This window comes from Lemur catta, chromosome 9 (genome assembly GCF_020740605.2).
Source record: "Lemur catta isolate mLemCat1 chromosome 9, mLemCat1.pri, whole genome shotgun sequence".
NCBI classification, from domain to species: domain Eukaryota; kingdom Metazoa; phylum Chordata; class Mammalia; order Primates; family Lemuridae; genus Lemur; species Lemur catta.
In genome coordinates this window covers 75,352,995-75,372,823 of record NC_059136.1, presented here as the reverse complement: position 1 = coordinate 75,372,823, position 19,829 = coordinate 75,352,995, and the positions used below count along the sequence as shown (strand labels likewise).

The 19,829-nt window shown below is 36.1% G+C and overlaps 1 protein-coding gene across 3 annotated transcripts in view; it reads left to right on the top strand.

Annotated features, from left to right (window-relative positions):
• PKIA (cAMP-dependent protein kinase inhibitor alpha) overlaps nucleotides 1-10,326 on the top strand; it is an 83,542-nt gene extending 73,216 nt beyond the window's left edge. For 2 of the 3 annotated variants that reach the window (XM_045560700.1, XM_045560702.1), the window contains 2 exons: nucleotides 4,228-4,405; nucleotides 7,617-10,326. In XM_045560700.1, coding sequence (XP_045416656.1) covers nucleotides 4,255-4,405; nucleotides 7,617-7,696 — 231 coding nt within the window. In that variant the 5' untranslated portion in view covers nucleotides 4,228-4,254 and the 3' untranslated portion in view covers nucleotides 7,697-10,326. Of the gene's footprint in view, nucleotides 1-131; nucleotides 192-4,227; nucleotides 4,406-7,616 lie in introns of those variants that run through there. The other variant, XM_045560701.1, reaches the window with a different exon arrangement.
• The last annotated feature ends 9,503 nt before the right edge of the window (nucleotides 10,327-19,829 follow it).

Genomic DNA, 19,829 nt, shown 5'->3' with positions numbered 1-19,829 from the left:
CATTCTTTCTTTCAAGTCTGTGTGTCTCATTTCATGTGTCCCATTTACAGGAGTAAAATTAGCATGTTATCCAGTCACCATTTGGCTCATGACTCAATGTCACTATAAAAATCATTTTAGCAGCTTCATAGACCCAACTTCTTCTAGAATACATCGATGTGAAACACTTCAATTTGTTTAATAAAGGAGACGTAAGTACTTACTTTTCATAGCCTCTTGAAATCTATCTAAATCTGTAAATATTACCACAGTAAAACCTTCTGGTTTATTCTCTCAAATAATTTGTGTATATGATATTTTAAAAAGGTAAAGGACATAAGCAGGGAAAAGAGCAATGGATCTCAGTTTAGAAATCCATTAGACAGAGGAAGATTTCTTACAGCAGCAACATACCGCATCTGTTGTTAGAGAGTGAGAAAGTTAGGCTCTTTTAAGGAAGAAAAGAAAGAGCAAGCTTATTTCTTATTCATGAATTTTCACTGAATTTTTAGATATCAGTTTTAGAGATTTATGCTTTAAAATTTAATCTAAGTTTAAATTGTTCAGTATTTAAATAATAAAATGTCTTTTTTCTTCTTTCCTTCTCCTATCAGACTTTGAATATCAGTATAATTGGATCTTTTACATAAAAAAAAACTATATTACCTTGTCTGTATCCAATACTATCATTTTGTCATATCTAGAAAATTCCAGTTGTAGCACTGTAAACAAGAAACTAGTGAAGAATTAAAGTTCACTTTTGGTAAATTTTCCAGATTTCTTTTTCTGATAAGTTTATTTTTATAAGGTCAGACTATGTGCCAACAGCTACTTTACTAAAATTCTATCAGCTGCTGATGTGTGGTTTACTTTTTTGGAATTTTGTCATTTCCTTGGTGAATATCTGTCGGACAATTTTCTTGGTGACAGTTTTCTAGAATTTCAAAGCAGAAGTACTCATTCTCTATACAGGTAGATTTAGCATAAAAGGTATTTCCAGATTTCTGGCAGTTGTATCACACAATAGAAGACCTGTGTCTAAATGCTTGATTGGAAACACACACACACACACACACACACACACACACAACCACCATGCGTATAAAAATAGCTAAATAACTTTTAGTGAATAGGAATTCACTAAAAGAAGTATAATCTTGGAGAGAGAAAAATATAGGGTACACAGCATCTGTATATTTTATTTAAAATGTAATTACATTCCTTCCTTCATTCACATATTTAGTGTGTGCTATTTGTCAGCTATTGTTCTTTTATTGGAAAAGCAATCTATTGTCTGGAGAAAGAAAACATAATAAAAAACAAAATACTACTTTTGCAATAATAATAATAATTATAATGGCTACTGTAATTGGATGCCCAGTACTTAGTTTCAATGTTCATTTGAAGGCGCGGAACTGGATGTGCATTAATCTAACAAATATATTTCAAAATGCTTAAGGGAAGGGCAACTTTACAGGAGTAAGCTCTTCTCATCATTGTCCATGTTGTCTTTCACTCAAACCAAATGAAAACTGTGTATGAACGTTTTAAAAATTAGTGCAACATATATTTATATCTTTCATAACTGCTTTTTTTCTGTATGTGCTCATTACTTAGGAGTGCACTAAATGAAAATTCAGAATAAGTTGTTAGCTCCTCTCATATAAGTAGAATTTTCACCAAGATCACCAAGATTTGTTAGGTTGATGTAGATGTACAATTCTAAACCTTTAAAATAACATAGAAACTGGATACTGTGTTGCTTAATGGTGGTGCAGATAATGAAAATATCCTTACAACTAATAGCACAAAATTACTCCAAGGTCAAAACTGTTATCTAAACTTCTACTTACTCACAGACGGGCAACCTGGTAAAGTAGAAAGAGTGGGCTGGAACTTTGCATACCTAAGTTCTAGGCACTTAATTAACTCTGTGAAGGTAAGCAGATCACTGGAATTATCTGATCCTCAGGTTCTTCACCTGTTAAAAACTTTTAGATTGAAGTAGATACATTTTTAGGATTTTGTAACAGTATAATCAGGAAGCAGGGAAGTTTCCTATGGATACTTATGATGAGTGATTAATACATTTCTCCCTCATTGGTCAGTTCTATTCAACATGCTTTTATATAACACTGGCCATGTGTGTAAGGGACTCTGCTTGGAATTGTTTGTGATTAAAATATTAACAAAATTCAGTTCTTGTCTTGTTGGAGCCTGTAATATGTCTAGAAGCAGAGGTAACCATAATGCTACTTAGAATTTAAGTGCCCTGTACAGGCGTAAATCAAATCCATGAATTGCTAGCTGATGAAATAGGGAAAAGATGTAAAAAAGAAGATAGTGTTTGGCTTAGTTTTGAGGGCTAAATCCATTTTAACAGCAAGTTTGTCAGGGAAAAGACATTCTAACTGGAATAACAGACTTGAGCAAATGTACCAGCAGAGAAGCTCTGGAAAAATATTGTACATTATTCTACAACATACCAAGTATGAGAACGAGTAGTTGAAATTGAAACAGCAAAGGAGGATCCTTTCCAGAGCATGAAAAGCCTCAAAAGAAATGCTAAAAATAATTCATAATGTGTTCCGTAGGCTGGGGGACAGGCTTTGAAGGCCTTTGAGAAAAGTAAAAAGGTGACTGTGATAGTAGTATCTTGTATAGATTACGGCATGGAGAAATTTAGGGAATAGAACTCAGCAATAGTCCCTGTAAGAGCTTTTCCTGTGTTTTATAGGAAATAAATATGAGTGACATTAGATAAAAGCCAATCTGACCTGGCAAGTGATTAAACATGAATATCAAGGGAGAGAAATAAAACTATGCTCCAAGATGGTGTGTCATGTTAATGGCAAGTGGATGATGGCATTAGGGATGGAAGGAAATTTAAGCAATAGATGCCTTAAAAAGAAAGAGGCCAATTCATCCAGAAAAAAAAAAAAAGGAATAGTGGTTATACAGAGAAATGCTGTTTGGGAAAGGAAGAATTTTTTTTGTCCTATATCTTCTCAGAAAAGAAAGATGCAGAGTCATCTCTTAAGGCAGGTGGTGTTTGGTGTGTAGACTGAAAAGGGTTTGGAATCCTTCCCACAGAGAAAAACATAAGGAAGAGCCAACTAGAGGTGAACAAAAGAATCTCTGAGCCACTCCAAGTGTATACTAATAATAGAGGCAGAAATTTCTGGTTGAGCCAGTTGGCACAATTTTGTAACTTTTTCTGGTAACATTCAGCCACCCAGTGGTAAGATCAGAGAAAGTATACCGTGGTGTTTTCCCAGTAGTGAGGTGACACACTGCATCCAAGGGATGACTTGATGCTAAGAAAAAGCTACAGAAAGTGTAGCAACTGATTCATGTTGGACTGCCCGTAGTACGGGACCTAAAGGAAACTAAAATAAAAGTGGTTAAAGGAATTAAAGACAGGATCAGTGTGAAGAATTAATTCATTGAGTACAAGAGGAAAAGAAAAAGGAGGAAATTTCCAAATTCAGGATTTTAGAAATGAGGTGCTTCTGAGTGATCATTTTTTTTTTACACTTTTTGAAATTTTATTTCAAAGATTCAATAAAGAAAGTTCATTATTCTTCTCAAGCAATGACTTACCAAGAGGGCCAGAGGGAGGTGTCCCCCCGGACTGGAGGCAGTATTTAACCCCTGACAATGCTTAGAATTGCTGGTGTGTGGTGATAATAAAAAGCAAACTGGATTTTGGTCAGTTTCATTAATATTCTTAAACTCTCTACAGACAATGTGCTCACTCACTGCTCACTCCTAGGATGGACCACTTTCAACCCCTCACCTGATTTCAAGTTCTTTTCTCCAGAGTTGAAGACTGACTAAAATGGTATTAGAGAAAGAAAATTTTATAATTTAAACCAGGTGTCAACAAACGATGACATGTAGGCCAAATCTAGCCCACTGCCTATTTTTGTAAATAAAGTTTGTTACATTTTTTGATGTATTATCTATCACTGCATAGGACACTATAAGGACGAAATTGAGTAGTTGCAATAGAGGTCATATGCTCCTCAAAACCTAAATATTTACTCTCAGGCCTCGTACAGAAAAGGTTCCATGACCTTTAATATAAATACTTAGGACAAGAAAAAGCACTACTTGCTTTATGAACATGTGAACAAGACAATTGTTTCACATTCATGTGGTAGGCCAGTAGTTTAACAAGAGTTTGTTAAATGTTTGCCATTCACTACTGTTACATTTACCTATTTATTTTTCTCTCTTTTGTAGTCCCTGCTATGTGGATATTTGTTAGCAATGACTGATGTGGAAACTACATATGCAGATTTTATTGCTTCAGGAAGAACAGGTAGAAGAAATGCAATACATGATATCCTGGTTTCCTCTGCAAGTGGCAACAGCAATGAATTAGCCTTGAAATTAGCAGGTCTTGATATCAACAAGACAGGTGAGTTATTTGGCACACATCTTTCTATGAACATGGAACGATTTGCAGCACTTCAGTAACTAGCATTAAGACACAAAAGCCACCTTTGAAAGTAAAGTAATAAACAGTCTAGGGCAAGATGAAAGTCTAGGACTAATCTCTTAGTCACTCTCACTCTCTTTTCAATGACTTCTCTTTACAGGATTTCCCACTCGAATGCAGACTCCTTAATCTGATTTTATTAATGCAATCAGTAATACAAATGGTCGCTTTATCTGATTTTATTAATGCAATCAGTAATACAAATGGTGGGTTTTTTTAAATCCTAATCTCTATAAAAGCTCTGAAATTGCTTATGTAGAAAATTTAGCAAAGATGGAGCTCCTACCCTTGACAATATTGGCCACCTCTAACGTTTGATAGATATTTAATAAGATTCACAGATGAGTGTAATGGACCTCAATTCTAAGAACTGTTTCAGAAGAAAAGGGACTCCAAAATCAATTTTATTGAGAATGGAAGTAAAATAGTCTGTTATATAAGTAAGTTTTAGGTAAAAGGGTCCTCTAGTTTTCCCTTTCATCATAGAATGGTTTATGAAAAATTTGTCTTTTACCTGGGCCTTGAATTCTTACTTAAGGAGTCTAACTACTAATGAAAAACAAGTTTACACTTTAAAATACTTGACAGCCTTACTTCTGAGTATTAGAAAAGTCCTGTAGCTTTGTAAATATCAAAGTTGAATGTATTTTCCTGAGAAGACGTGGGCAAAAATAACCTTTAAAGATAAAAAGAATTCATGATTAAGAAACCATCATGCTGTGTACGTAAAAAGCACTTACTATAGTTTCTGACCTGCAACCATTCAATGGCTTCACTATTAGAATTTTTATGGCAAAGCTTTCAGAGTATTGGAAAACTGAGTCAGGTTATGTATATGCTAATGAAACAGCTCAGTACTGTTACCTTGAATTCAATACATAAGAACAGCATTGGATTCAATGTCCAAAGATCCATAGGTCACAGATTGATCTTTTCAAGTTCAGATTAATAATAAAACTTCAACATCACCACTTTGGAATATATAGACCTATGTATATTTTAGGGTTTATTGTTTTTGTATTATTACAACCAGTAGTTACTTCCCAAAACAGCTCTGAGAAAGACTACATAGGGAATTATTCCAATTTGGTAGCATGGGATGGGTAAATACACTTTTTCTGTAGTATTTGAGAATTTGCTAATTTCTTTCATAAGATTTATATTTTTTTTTATTTTTTGCATTAATATTGTATTTTAAATAATCTGCATTAATTTTAACCACTCTTAATATAGGACATTTTTTATTCCTAGTGTAATTTAATTTTTCTGTTTTCCCTGAAATTGAGAATTGTTAGATCCAAGACCTCTCTTATACAAGAAAACATACTAAATTATTATAAATAACTTGGATAGTGAGCTGACTTGGATAGTGAGCTGACATATGAATAACTACAGTAAATAAAGTTATTTTATATTTTATATTAGTGTGTGATTAAATAATTTAAAATAATTCAAATATCTTTATACTTCTAAATGTCTTCTCAAAACATTTCTATATGTTAATTGCAATTCTGTAAGCCCTTGCAAAATTTTCTGTTTCTCTTGAAATCATAAAGTCCAGAACTCGACAAAGTATAAAGAGCACTGATTTTATTTTTCTAAGTACAAAGAACTAAAAATAAAAACTGTACAATATAAAAGTCTAAAATATAAAAAATGACAAAAGTATAATGGCAAATTTAACATAGCTGAGAGAATTTGTCGTTTCTGGCTATTTCAGCTTGATTTTAATTTATACTACACAATATTTCTGCCCCATGTTCACCGTGCATCTATTTAGCCATAGGCCTGTGCTTGCAGCATAATACGAAGGCCTGAGAAGTGTCACCAGACACCTAGAAAGTCACAAGCCCCATGGGAGTCACATTCTTCATCTTGTATTTATGCAGTCACTTTCATCCTTAAATATTCTACTGTCTTACGTCTGTCCTAATTTGACTTCATTCATTTGGCTACCAAGAGCTTCCCCTATTTTTCAAGTTCTTGTTGCATGCTAATCTACGCATCTCAGATTCAGGCCATCTGCCCATCATGGGAGCCTATTCATTACTTTAATAATGAAATAGTGTATGAAAATGATACATAATGCTTGGTCATACCCTTGGTACCTCTTTAGAACAGAATATGATTTTTATGTGCAAGAACTACTTTTATTTTCCCTAGAGACTGAATATCATTGGAGTATTGAGATGTTTTATATGTACTTAAGAGTAAAGGATAAACTGCCTTTCAACATTATGATCCAAAGAATGGACCAGCCCACTTACCTTCATCCATTTGATTATAATAACCTCTTAGAAAATATCGATACAATTTATATTCTTGCAGCACCCCAAAATATTTTGTCCCCCAATCCATATTGGCTGCATAGTAACCACATGACATGTGCAGATATCTGCATCTTTGAGTCAAGGAGTAGCTACAGCTTGCACTCACATACAGTGACCTATTATGAGGTGAAAGCATTGCTCAGTTTCAGTGTCTGTTATGTCACTGGCTAAGATTGCTGCTAAGTGTGCAGTTATGAGGGCAGTTTTGTTAGAATTATACATTAGTTCTCTAAGGGCAGGCCAGAGGCCATTATAACTACTTGCCAAGGGACTACCCAGCTGAGATAATGTCCTTTCATCTTCTGCTATTGCTTTTATACCTCTGAGAAATCAGCTGGGTTATCCTCAAGTGCTTTAAAAAGTGAAAAATGCAATTTTAAAATATTTCTTCAAATAAAATATGCACAAAAAGGTAAAAACGCTTCTACTTCTGATTTCTTAAGACACTTCTGATTCCTGCAACCTGTGAAAACTCAATGTAAGTGGCATGACCTGGCCATGAGATTTCCTAGCTATTTATTGAAAACACAGCTGATAATTAACCGCTCTGAAAATTCTAACATTGTTTTGGTTTTGAGCCATGCTGTCCCAAGTTCGTGGAATTAGCAAGCCCTTGAAAACTTAAGCAATTTTCTTGATGTTGAACTGACCACCAAGAAAATACACTTTTCTCTATGAGGATTTCAGACTCCTTGAGTATTTCTAAAGTTTCCAGTATAATATACTGAGAGTTGATAAATATAAGCAATAGTTTTATTTTGCATTTATCTTTTTTTTTTTTTTTTCATTTTCTTTCATAGAAGGTGAAGAAGATGCACAGCGGAGTTCGACAGAACAAAGTGGGGAAGCCCAGGGAGAAGCAGCAAAATCTGAAAGCTAACATCCCACCTTGACCTTCAACAACACCTGACGATGTCTCAAATCTCCAGGCGTGGCTGGAATGCATTTGTGTCCATGAGTGAAAAGGGGAAAAGGAAAATGGCTGTGCTGCGTTGCAGGAACCTGCTCGTTATGTTAAAAATGGGGGCAGAGGCTGTGGCTACAGACAGACTTTTCTCTACCTCTGTCATTAGCAATGGTTGAAATCATGTGGCCTGTGCTTGGATGTCATTTTTGTTTGGATCCTTTCATATGACCATATGATGAAATGCTTGTAGAGAGTAGCACTGACCTAGATGATGATTCTTCCTGTAGCATCTGGCCCTCACAATGTCAGAGGATTTAATTGTGTCTAATTGCGGAGGGTTGGTTGAACCCCAGAGTTTAAATATCTCTGGTTCAAGTATTCACCCAGTAAAAGAACCATCCAGAAAGCACTGTTTTTAGCATTGTGTATCTGTGTGTTACTGCTGTGTTCTTTACACTGTTTTGTATTGTACTATATAGATGCTCAGCACTGCCCCCCCTTCTCGGATTGCTTATGAAAAACAAAAATGATGTACATTACTGTGAATTTTTATACCACTCATTTCTAAAAGGGCTGTCTTGTTTTTAATTTTCCATAGTGTGGTGGTGTACACAAGATAGAACACACTTTTTAAATGTAATCTTTCCCCTTGATCACTATATGTTGATGAAGGAAGTCTAACAAATTCATCAAGACTTCTTTGCTTTATTACACAGACATTCGAAAATATCCATTAATGTGAATATTACCTGAATTCGGTCTGTTTTGTGTCTGCACAGACAAGAATTCAATCTGTCAATTTTGTTTTATTCCCAAGTGAACAACTTCTTCCAATTAATATTTTTGGTTTTAATTATGAAAATTTTAGAGAATTAGGAAGGTAAAAAAAGAAAAAAGCCAAGATGATACGAAGAACTGGAAATATTTTGTACTATGGAATCAAATTTGTCACAATGCTGTATGCTACTATTTAAATTTGGAGAACAGCATACCTTCCCAGAAGGTATTTTTCAGGCTGAAAAGATGGAGATAGTGATCTTCTTGCAATCATGTGGACACTAATCACAAAAGTAAAGCCCTCATGTTGTGTTTTTCATGTCTTTTTTCAGCCCTATCAGATCCAAATGTTATTATGCACTTTTTAATGTTTGTAAACTTTTACTAATAATTGGTGTGAATTGCATTCTGATGCAATAATTATCATCATTAGAAGCTAACAAAATTCTCATTAATATGGTGTTTGATGGCCTCTGCTGTGTTTTGACATCATGGTTCTTATGTGGAAAGTTTTTGTGAGTTGTGTAATCCCTCTGGTAAGTATTATGAAATCATTTATCAGTGGTAATAAATAAGGAACCAGTAATATGCCAGTGGTTCATGAATTACTGGACAAATAGCAGGCAACAGGAAGTCTCTTTGCAATAAAGAGCCCACTTAGCTGTCAGGGTAGACCAGCATTTCAACAGGTAATCTCTATGGTAATACCAGGAACACAGCCCTTCTTTGTAGTAATAATTCTATATTGGATAAAAGGTAAGTCTGCTCACATCTCCCTTTACAAAACTTTTCAACTGACCAGCCGGGATAAGGGCATGGATCTCATTTAACCCTCAATCGGATATTAACTAGAAGAAATTGTTAGCAATGTGAGTCTTTCCAAGAACAGAGAGAGGAAATATTAAATTTTGGAGTACTTCCTTCTATCTAAGCCATCAGGGGCCAAAATCTCCAGTTAAAATTCAAACAAATCACCCATTAGTAGACTCACAAGTGTAAAAAGAGATTCCTGGGGCTGTTTTAGACATCTCTAGTAGTCGTTTTTAAACATCCAACTCCTGTGATTAGTTTTCAATATCCTCATTTACTATCTTTGTAGCTTTCTTGTGAACCTGAAGTTCTCTTCTTTCTTAAAGTTGTGGAATTCTGAACAGATTTCATGTAATTTTGTAAAGTTTAGAACCAGTGCTGAGTATATGTGGAGGGTTTATATTCCTATGTGATACACTATAATTAATGCATGTGGTGCCATGCTTGTTTTGAATATATAAATAGTGCTAAATTGCAAAGTCATATGGAGCTTTTGGTTTAGTTTGGCCTCTTATTGCTACCTTGTCTGCTATATTCAAACCCAGAGATATTCCCAAGCCAGGAATCACTTGTGGAATATAAGATATGGACTTCCCAAAATGTCCACATCTTATAAATTTTGCTTGTCAAGAAGTCACAATATCTTCCAAATTTTATGGTAACAGCTTTTATTTTTAAATCAATAATATGCATGGATATGGATTTTTAAGGGGAGAAGGAAAGGGTAGGAAATCAAGGTCTTGGTTTGAGAGTAGACACTGGATACCTATTAACCAACTACCCCAATGCTAATCACTTCACAGCACATATTCTACCATTTAATCCTCAAACAATTCAGTTAGAGTGGTATCTTTGTACCACTTCACAGATTACAAAATTAGCACCCAACAAGGTATAACTTTTCCAAGCTTAAAAGATAATAAGTGATGAATTTAGGATTTGAACTTATGTTTATCTGTCTCTAAGGAGCTTTCTACTGTGCATATCATAAAATTAAAGCCAATTGCAGAGCTGTATGGGAACTTCTAGAGATGGATTTGTTCAGCCTCCGTATTTTAGAGAAGGAAACTGAATCCCAGAAAGGGAAATTGCCTTTCTCAAGGTTCCTTATATGGGTAACAACAGAAATATAACTAGATCATAAAAAAGTAGTTTTTTAAAAAAGAAATTCAATTATACCTTATTGGAGGAGAGGGGTATTTGCCCCAGAAGGTATTTTTCTGGCATGTGGTCTGTAAACTTAGCATGATTCATATTTTTTTATGTTTCATGCTACTCATTTTTTTATTACATAGAAACATTAAGATTTCAGTTTTTGACTCATTTGCAACAAGTGTGAAATTGTCAAGTTTCTCTTTTGTCAATTGTAAGCATCCTATGCCATCATTTTGTTATCATAAATTCACAGAAATATTTTTCCAATAGGTAACAGACATTGCAATCCAATTCTTAGGCAATACTCCCAGAACAGCCCACTGTACGTGCCCTATACCTGAGTCTCACTCAGACACAGTGGCAACACGCCATGTTAGAAGATGAAGAATATTGCTATTTCTCTTTGGAGAAACAATAATGGGTGAAGAAATGTAACTGCCAGGCAGCAAAGCTTCTGAGTGAACTCTGTAGTAGTAGAGAGAAAATGTATAGTCATCAGGTGAAAACAGGAAAGGATCTATGATTTATGATGTCTTACTAGGCCCTCAATTATGCTTTACTTACAAGAGTGGCAGTCTCTGAAGTCATTCGTGAGCTTGTATGACTTTTGTATTTAGCAATGTTGCATGCTCACATAATTGGTATTAAAAGTAACACATTTTTCTGAAATGTACACAGTCTATGAAGAGTATTTATTGCACATATACTATGTACTTGGAGCAGGAGAAAGTGCTGCCGGTGATAAAGCAGAAATCCAAAGCCTCGGCCAGCCTGCGGTGGACACACTCAGCACTCCAGCTTCACTTTGCCCTGGCCTTCACTCCAGTAATATTCACCTCCATTCTACTCTACTTTACCTCTCATTATAGCTACTTCCTGGACTTTTTCATCTACCAAAATCATCCCACTTCCTAGATCTTAAATTTCAGCATCACGCCTATCGTTCTTACTTGCTCATCTTCAGGGAAGTGATTTTCAATCAAGAGAAAGAGATGTGTATCAGAATCCCCCAGAAGTTTTTACATCACCCACCCTCTACCCATGTACACGTAGATACTTTTACACACATTCTCCCTTGAAATAATTCCCATGTGTCTTTGATACCTTTTTCCCTCCCACCCCCACCCCCACCACATGAGAACCATTGATCTAGAAGAAGTTCAAGGCTTCCTGATGCACCCATCCTGCCCACTCCACTCCAAAGCTTTCAAATGAGTCAGAGGTAAAATGCAGTCCTCACAGACACCCATGGTTTTACTGTGTTAAGGATAACACTGTGGGGGAGAGAAGCAAAGAGAGCTTAACTTTTAATCTTGGCGTTGCTGTCATTTTGTCATATTATTTTTATTACATCCAAGCAGTGAAGGCCATGCAGAGACCAAGGTGGGACTCAGGGGAAAGTAGGCATGAGACAACACTCAGCCTGAGTCCAGGCAAGCTCTTCAGTCAAAGGCAAGAGGGAATGTAAATATTTAAGTTCATGTTATTCAGATCACAAGGATAAAACACTACAAAAGCACTTGGGACAAACAGAATGCTGGCCAGTGAAACAAGTCACAGAGCCTCTAATGTCTCTTCTTTTATATTTCTTGCATCTGCCTAGTTTGGGTTGTTGGGATTGTGGATCCTTGCCATCTCTCACAGTAAAGTCAAAATTAACAAAACTATCTGACTGTAACCCACTAACTGCCTAACGAGCACTACATCTCCTTTCTGCTTATATCAAGATGGACATTTCCTCAGCAATCTCCCTCCTAGTCTGGAATCCCTGGTTCATCTTTCTCCACGGTGCTGTCAGATTTCTTACTCTCTTGTCTTTCTGCCATCTCTCTCCAGTCAATCAATCAATCAAACCATCTCCCGTCTTTTACTTGTCTTCTATATGACTGTACAAAGTGTATAACAATGCTTACTCATTGTCTGCAGGCTCAGTGTAGACATAAATGCTGCACAGCTCTCTTTTCATGTCCCTGGGGACCAAAGAAGCTTCCCACGTCCTGGCTAAGATTTATTTCTTCTTCCAGTGTTTTTGAACAATTTTCTTCTAACCTTAACAGAAGGTCTATTAATTATCCTTTTTTTTTTCTTTACTAACTTTACTCTTTTCCACAAATGTTCTCAAGTTTTAAAGTTCCTGTTTCCCTCACAACTTAAGTTTCTCAAAATAGTAATCTATACTGCCTGTTTTAATGCTTCTCCTTATTTCTATCCTCTTGCAATTCGACTTCTAGTTAAATATTTCTCATTGCCAATGACATCTTTAGTAGCTCCTGTACTTTCAGTAATTGTCATTGAATCCCCAGCCAATGGGAAACTACAAAGGTGGTGATAGGTTCAGAGGACTCAAGATTCATCTGAAATCAATTTAATGTTTTTATATTATATGTTTTTATATTGTTCATTGGTATTATTACAATTGGTATTAATTGGTATATTATTAATTGGTGACAGAGTAGAGCTGCATAATAAAGTCTTCAGAATTGAATCCACATGTCCCAAGAGAAAGTGAACTTTCTCTCTAGGATAGCACTTCCATAATGTATGCATATGTCATTACTTTATGACCACCATCTACCCATCATGTTTGCTTGCTACATCTTCACATCCTACAGTTCTCATTTCTTTTTAGTGGTAATTGCCATATATCTGGGCACTAACCCAAAGCCTGGACATCCAGAGATGGGCAAGACTATCTCATGATGTTGTAGAGTTCTTTGTTCCCTTATACTCTGGGATGAGAGTATCACTAGTTCCTCTGAACAGTGGCTGTGTATAAGCAAAATGCCAGTCCCACTGTACTTCTCTGTATTAGGCCTAAACAAATACATCTATGCCAGTAGCCAAATACAGTGGATAGTTTATGTGTTTTACTAGCTTACCTGATGGCATTTAACCTGGTTCACCATTAAAGCTTTTTTGAAATATTTCATTCACCTTCTGTTTTTTAAGGTGTTTTCATTTAGTTATTTATTTATTACTCTTTTCTCTCTGACAACTAACCTCTCACTCTCCTTGACTAGTTCCTCTTTCTCTGCCTCTCCACTAAATACTCTGATTCTCTGGGATTCCATCCTTATTCCTCTTCTCCGATCTCTCTCTGTCCAGATGGCCTCTTCCACTCCCATACAGCCAACCACATATACCATGGTGAATCTCATATCTTTATCTCTACCCCAGAAGTCATTCCTCATTACCTATTGGATAGTCAAAAAAGGATTTCCCCAAAACATCTTAAAATTCAACAGTGCAACACTGAATCCAGTGTATGATCTTATTCCCGACCTGCTTTTCTTCACATGCTACAGGTCTCATGTGATGGTAGCACCAGTTTTCCAGCAACCTTAAATCAAAATCCCAATAGCTACTTTAACTCTTTTCTGTTCCTCCAATTTTTCAGTCCATCAGTTCTAATTCTTCACTACTTGTTGAAACTACCCACTTTTTTGTCTGCACTCCAACCCTTTAAATCATCACTTATCCAATGTAATGTAATGGCCTGCTCACCTGGACCTGCCTCATCCAGAGGTCTTCCTATCCATCTTCAACCAGATGTATTTTTCTAATATATAAATCTGATCATTTCACTCCTTCGTTTAAAAAATGCTTGAATTTAGCCAGACAAAACTTTTCTGTAAAAGTATCACATTTTATTTGTGTATAACTCCTTGCTCTGGGTTAGCTTTTTTCCTGTTCCTAAAATGTTCTTCTTTATGCTTTTTAGCAAATTCTCATTAATCCTTTTAGACTATGCCCCATTGCATCCTTTTGTTTAGAGTCTTTCTGACTTACATCCCTTTCCCAACCCTACCCTAGGAAATTAGCTGTTCCATACTCTTTGCTCCCTAACACTTTATCTGCAAATGCATCCCTCTGTATCATAGCTATTTGTTTACATGCATATCTCTCCAACTAGAGGGTGAGCTCTTTAAGGGCATTGGCCCTCTTTTATTCACCTTTGTGTCCTCATTGTTTATTAGACATTCATTGTTTATTAGACATTTATAAACATAAATGTTTACAAAGAATGATGTCTGCTCTCCTGAAGCTCATAATATAGTGAAGAGACAGAATTTAAACATAGATCAATTAGGGAAAATTGCAGTCCAGATCTAAAGTTGATGGTTGAAACTGCACCACATTGTAGAAGATAAAAACTTGATTTGCATCACCTTTTTTTCTAGTTTATACAAGAGTAACTATTTTTAAGTTTGTATTTCAAACTTCATGCTGCACATACACACACACACACAAAGATTTGATATGATTTACAGAGATGAGATGTCCAATAAAACAATACATAAATAAATGAGCAGATTAGGGTAAACCATCCAACTAAATAATAACCCTGGTGAAGGCATTCCTGGGCAATGTGTAGGACAAATTCCCTTTCGTTTGTTAGAATTAAGATAAGCCAAAAGAAGGCAGTTGTATCTTATTCTCTTGGCTTTAGCAACACATCAGTCAGAGGAAGAAGATCTCCAGGAAGGCTTTTGCAGGCCTTGAATAGGTTTCACTAGAGTTTCTAAGAATATGCTTTATAGAAATGTACTCTAATAGCCTAAAAGAAATAGGAGTTCTGATAGGATAGGATAAACCTCACTGGAAGGAATTCATAAGAAAAAAGAAAAAGAAAAAAGAATAGAAAGGAACTACAAAACACATTTCTATATACCCAAGAAAGAAAGCACACTGACATATATGTATAGAACATTAAAGTCTTTTTCCTGAATATTCTATCTTTTAGAAAGCACTGGTAATCGAATTAACATTGGAAATCTAACAGAACTAAAGAAGTATAGTGAACTTTGTGACTATGAAACTAAAAATAAGACTGATCGAGGTACTGCAGTACTTAACATCTTAAAATTCGCCATTCAACATGTTTGCACTTTGGCTGCCATGATTCATTTTACACATCACTTGAGTAGGAAGGTGTGACTATTATGACTGTCCTGTTGAATTTCTAAGTTTTCTTTTATCCTACATGCTCTTTGGAATTCATGGAACAATATATAGCCATGAGTTTTAAGGGCAAAAAGTTAGGTAAAAATAGCTGTAGCTAAGAAGTGACTTTAACAGATTCTGCCTTCTCAGATAGTCCTAAATAAAATCCAGTGAATCATCAAATTTGCTTAAGAAATAAAATCGAGCATTCACTAAGTTTAAGTCTCTTTATTAAGTCCAATGAGAAATGAAATTTTTAAAAGACCACAAAATCCAGTATAACAATAGAAACTTAAATATATGATGGGGACCACAGTTTTTTGATTAATATTCCCAGCCTTCCCCCAGTACCACTCTATCCCTCGTTTTAAGACATTTTTCTTCAATTCCACTCTCTAATAAGAATTTACTTTTGCTCAGCTGATTTCCAGGCCTTTTGTAACACAGAATTGGGAGAATAGATAACACAGGTTAGAGCAATAAGAGGAAAAGGAAGATTTTTAGATAAAGAATCAATGCCAAAGTGTTCTTTCTTTGGGATAAACCAGGTAATGATTCAAACAGACCATTAAAAAAAATTAAGCTAACATATTTAAGTCAACTTGCATAATTAAGAGCTAAGAGTTAGAGGGAGGATTAAAAAAGCAGTGAAATGGGTTTCTTAAAAAAAGTTTGGGAGGTTTGACAACTAAGTAGCTTAATGAAAAAAAATGAAACAGAATTGGGATGGAGACAGAAGAATCTTTTTATAGGTTCTGAACCAGATCTTCTTTAATATTCTTAAAAAGATAAAAGTAAATACTAGGAATCCTTTTCAATTATTTCTAGTTGTTAGATGAGATTTTTTTGAATTACACTCCATACAAAGACAAGTCCACATGGGACCCTAGGGTTTATTAAAATATATTAATTTAATAGAAATGATATACATATATGTCTATAATGAATGTCTGAATATGATAAACAGTAGTAGATGATCATGGAACATCCCATAGAGACAGATTCCGGGGAGGAATGTCACTTTACAGGAAATACTATGGAGGAGGCACTGAAATTATATTTTAAAATATTTCTTTCATTGAAGAAAGAGAGATTAGGCATTCTACATAAAAAATAACATGAGACTAGGGTGCCCGGGTAGGAAAACATAAGCTCATATTTTGAAAAACAATCCCAGTTACCTAGAGCACAGTACATAAGCAGTAAGTCAGAGGAGAGACACTGTGCCAGGTGGAGGAGTAGAAATCTGAGACCCTACAGAGGAGGAACTGGAAGCCCCAAAGCTGATGAAAGTCAGTGAGGATTTGCGGCTGTGCCTGACGTAGTCCAGCAGGGGCTGGCAGGCCAGCTCCAAGAGATCAGTCGGGGGCAGGAGTGTGAACATCCAGGCACGAGGACCCTGAGCCACAGATGATGTCCATGCAAGGAGCCTGACATAGAAGCGGAAGAATTCTCAAAGTAAGGGTTACGTTTTGAAGGTAACACAAACGGCTCGAGATGAAAACAGACATAGGACTTGTATCAAGGTTAAAAATTCAGCAGCTGCAAAAGCCAAAGAGATGTCAGAGGGAAAATGAGAAATGGCTGAAATGCATACACGGAGGCACACACGGGATTCTTTCCGGCAAAGCAGCTGCTGCTGTCCTTCATCCACACTTTCTCCTCGTGCCCTGATCCACCCCTCAGTTTTTAAAGGTGCCGTATATCTCCACTGGCAACATGAGGTTCAAGTACAAGAGAAAAATATCTTTTTTATGTAACACCGCAGGAAGGGGGTAGAAGACTCCATTGTCTTTCCTCAGGATAATAGCAATACTGTGTGCTAAACATGTATCAGATGATTATATTACCTCTATTTTCATAATTACTCTGGACTATGAATATACTTATTTCCCTATAAATGAGCAATCTAAGACTCAGCGAGGTCAAGTGTCTTGCCCAAGGCCATGAAGTTTTTCTATGGCAAAGCCAGGAAAGAAAATTGTGTCCATCTTCTCCGATGACAATTCCCATGCTCTTTCAACTGCATAAGAGCTGTCCAGTAGAAGAATAATACAAGCCAAACATGTACTTTTACATTTTCTAGTAGCCACATTAAAAATGTACAAAGCATTAAAATAACTCAATATATTTAAAATCTTATTTAGTATACATAATCAATACAAAAATTATTGATACATTCTTTTTCTTTAGTGGCACATCTTCAAAATCTAGTGTCTGTTTTACACGTATATTTCAATACGAACTAGCCAAATTTCAAATGTTCTGCCTACCATATTGTGCAGCACAAAACTACGTATCATATTCTGCTTCCCAAGGATTAAGCAGAAAAACAATTCAGTCTGGGGAATGGGGTGTTCAGTGTAGATGTGTATGTACAGTTCTTTCTCAGTGATTCTCAACTTTAGTTTTCTGTCAGAATCAGATGGAAAACTTTTTAGAGATTAAGAACTGAGTCAAATCTCCACAGATTTTCATTTTATTGTAGGTTGAGGCTCAGACATTAGAATTTATAAACTTTGTATTAAAGTATAATAAATATTTAAAAGTGCAACTAAGTGTGCAGTTTTATGGATCTTCCTAAAATGAACACACTCAAGTAACCAACATCTAGATCAAGGATCTGAATATCCCAACACCCTAGAAGACCCTGTCATGTTCCCTCTAGTCACTGCTCTCTGGAAAAGGCTGTACTCCCTGGGAATGGTGATTGGTAAATCCTCATCTGTCCTTCCAGAGCAGGCTCTAGAGTTCTGACCAGAATGGTTCCCTACTGCATTAATGTTCATTGCAGGTGGCCCTTCTGTAGAGCTCTATTGTCATGTTTCTTAGGTCAACCTGAAGCCCCAGAAATCATAACTCACCTGCCAACCTGCCTACCTTTTAGTAGTCTCTGCCAAGACAACAAAGGTCCTTCAAACTTCTATATTCCCTGGTCCATGAAGGTCCAACCTCCATTCAGTCCTGGACCATCAAACTGGCTCCATCTCCATTCAAATCTTCTTAGTTGCATGATCCCAGGAATTTGGTCCTCTCCTCACCTTTCCTGAAGTACATATCTGCTTATTTTCCCACCTGAGTTTTACCTCCTTAATTATCAACAGATCAGTGACAACTTTGTGAAGCCAATAACAAAGAGTTCAGTTTTCTACTGCACGGGCTTTGCTTTAAGTCCTAGGCTTACTCCCTTTTCCTTGGTACATAATTCCCCACTTTTTGCTTTAGCTCTGCTCATTACCACACAGATCCTCTGGTCCCATAAACTAAATTATGTAGAAATAGCATTTGTTCTTTCTGTTGGTCATTTACCTCCCCCAGACTCATGTGATTTAAAATACATTTACTAAGAAAATTCAGAAATTGGTGTCTTCAATGAGTGTTCCTTCATTGACATAATTAGAAAATAATCATCAATTATGACACTTCCTATCTCTAATTAACATGAGAGAACATAAAAGTGGATTGAACCCCTGAGCCCTGTGCTACAGCGAGTCCTGAGTAAACAATTTCTAGATATATTAAATACCCAGAAATATTTTGCCTGTCATTTGTTGGAATTACAATTGTCTCACAGTGTTGGTTTTTTGCTCTGCTCTCGGAACAATGCTTTGTTGTATGTTCAGCCTATACAAGAATATTTTGAATGAGTCTGATTCTGCAAAGACAGCATTCACAGTTAAGAAAAGGAAAACATGACCATCTGTTCCCTTCCTTCATGGCTCAATCTGGCAATATCCTAATACAACTGTCTTCCTTCTTACGTCCATCCTACTCAGCCCACCTGCCTTGTGCCATCAGTTTCCCACTTGAGCTTCCTCACTTACATTATGTCTCTCCTCATTCCTGTCCTCCTACTTACTTATCTCTACTTGCCTTCATTTTATCTCTTCATGATTTTTATAATCCTCAAGCATCCCCAATCAGTTGCTCTCTGTTCTCCAACCTCCCAAGCCCAGTTTTCTTCCTCAGTCCTTCTGCCTAGCCCTTTCTGTACCCTGCTCAGCCACTGCCCAGCTTTATGTGAGAGAAAGAGTAAAACAGGAAAGGTGCTCCATACTTAAGCTTCTAAGATATGGCTCAAGCTGAAGTCTGTTGGAAGTGTGGAAATAACTCCTAGGTATTGGCAGGGACTGAAGGTATAAGGTAAAGTAGGAGAGGAAGGTTGCATAATTAGCATTGGTGATAAGAGTAATCTTCACGTCTATTATTATAGATTTCCACTGAGTCATTTATCAACTGTGAGAGAGGTGGTAGGTGGTAACCAGTGCCACCAACTGCCACCACCACCAGAATCAGAACTTTTGTAAGTTCCCTAAGCATTCAGAGTGACACCTTGATTTCTCCTTTGTCCATTCGGTGGAATTCTAAATGACTGATAATTTTAGAAAACGTTTGGCAAAAAATTTTATACATATATGTG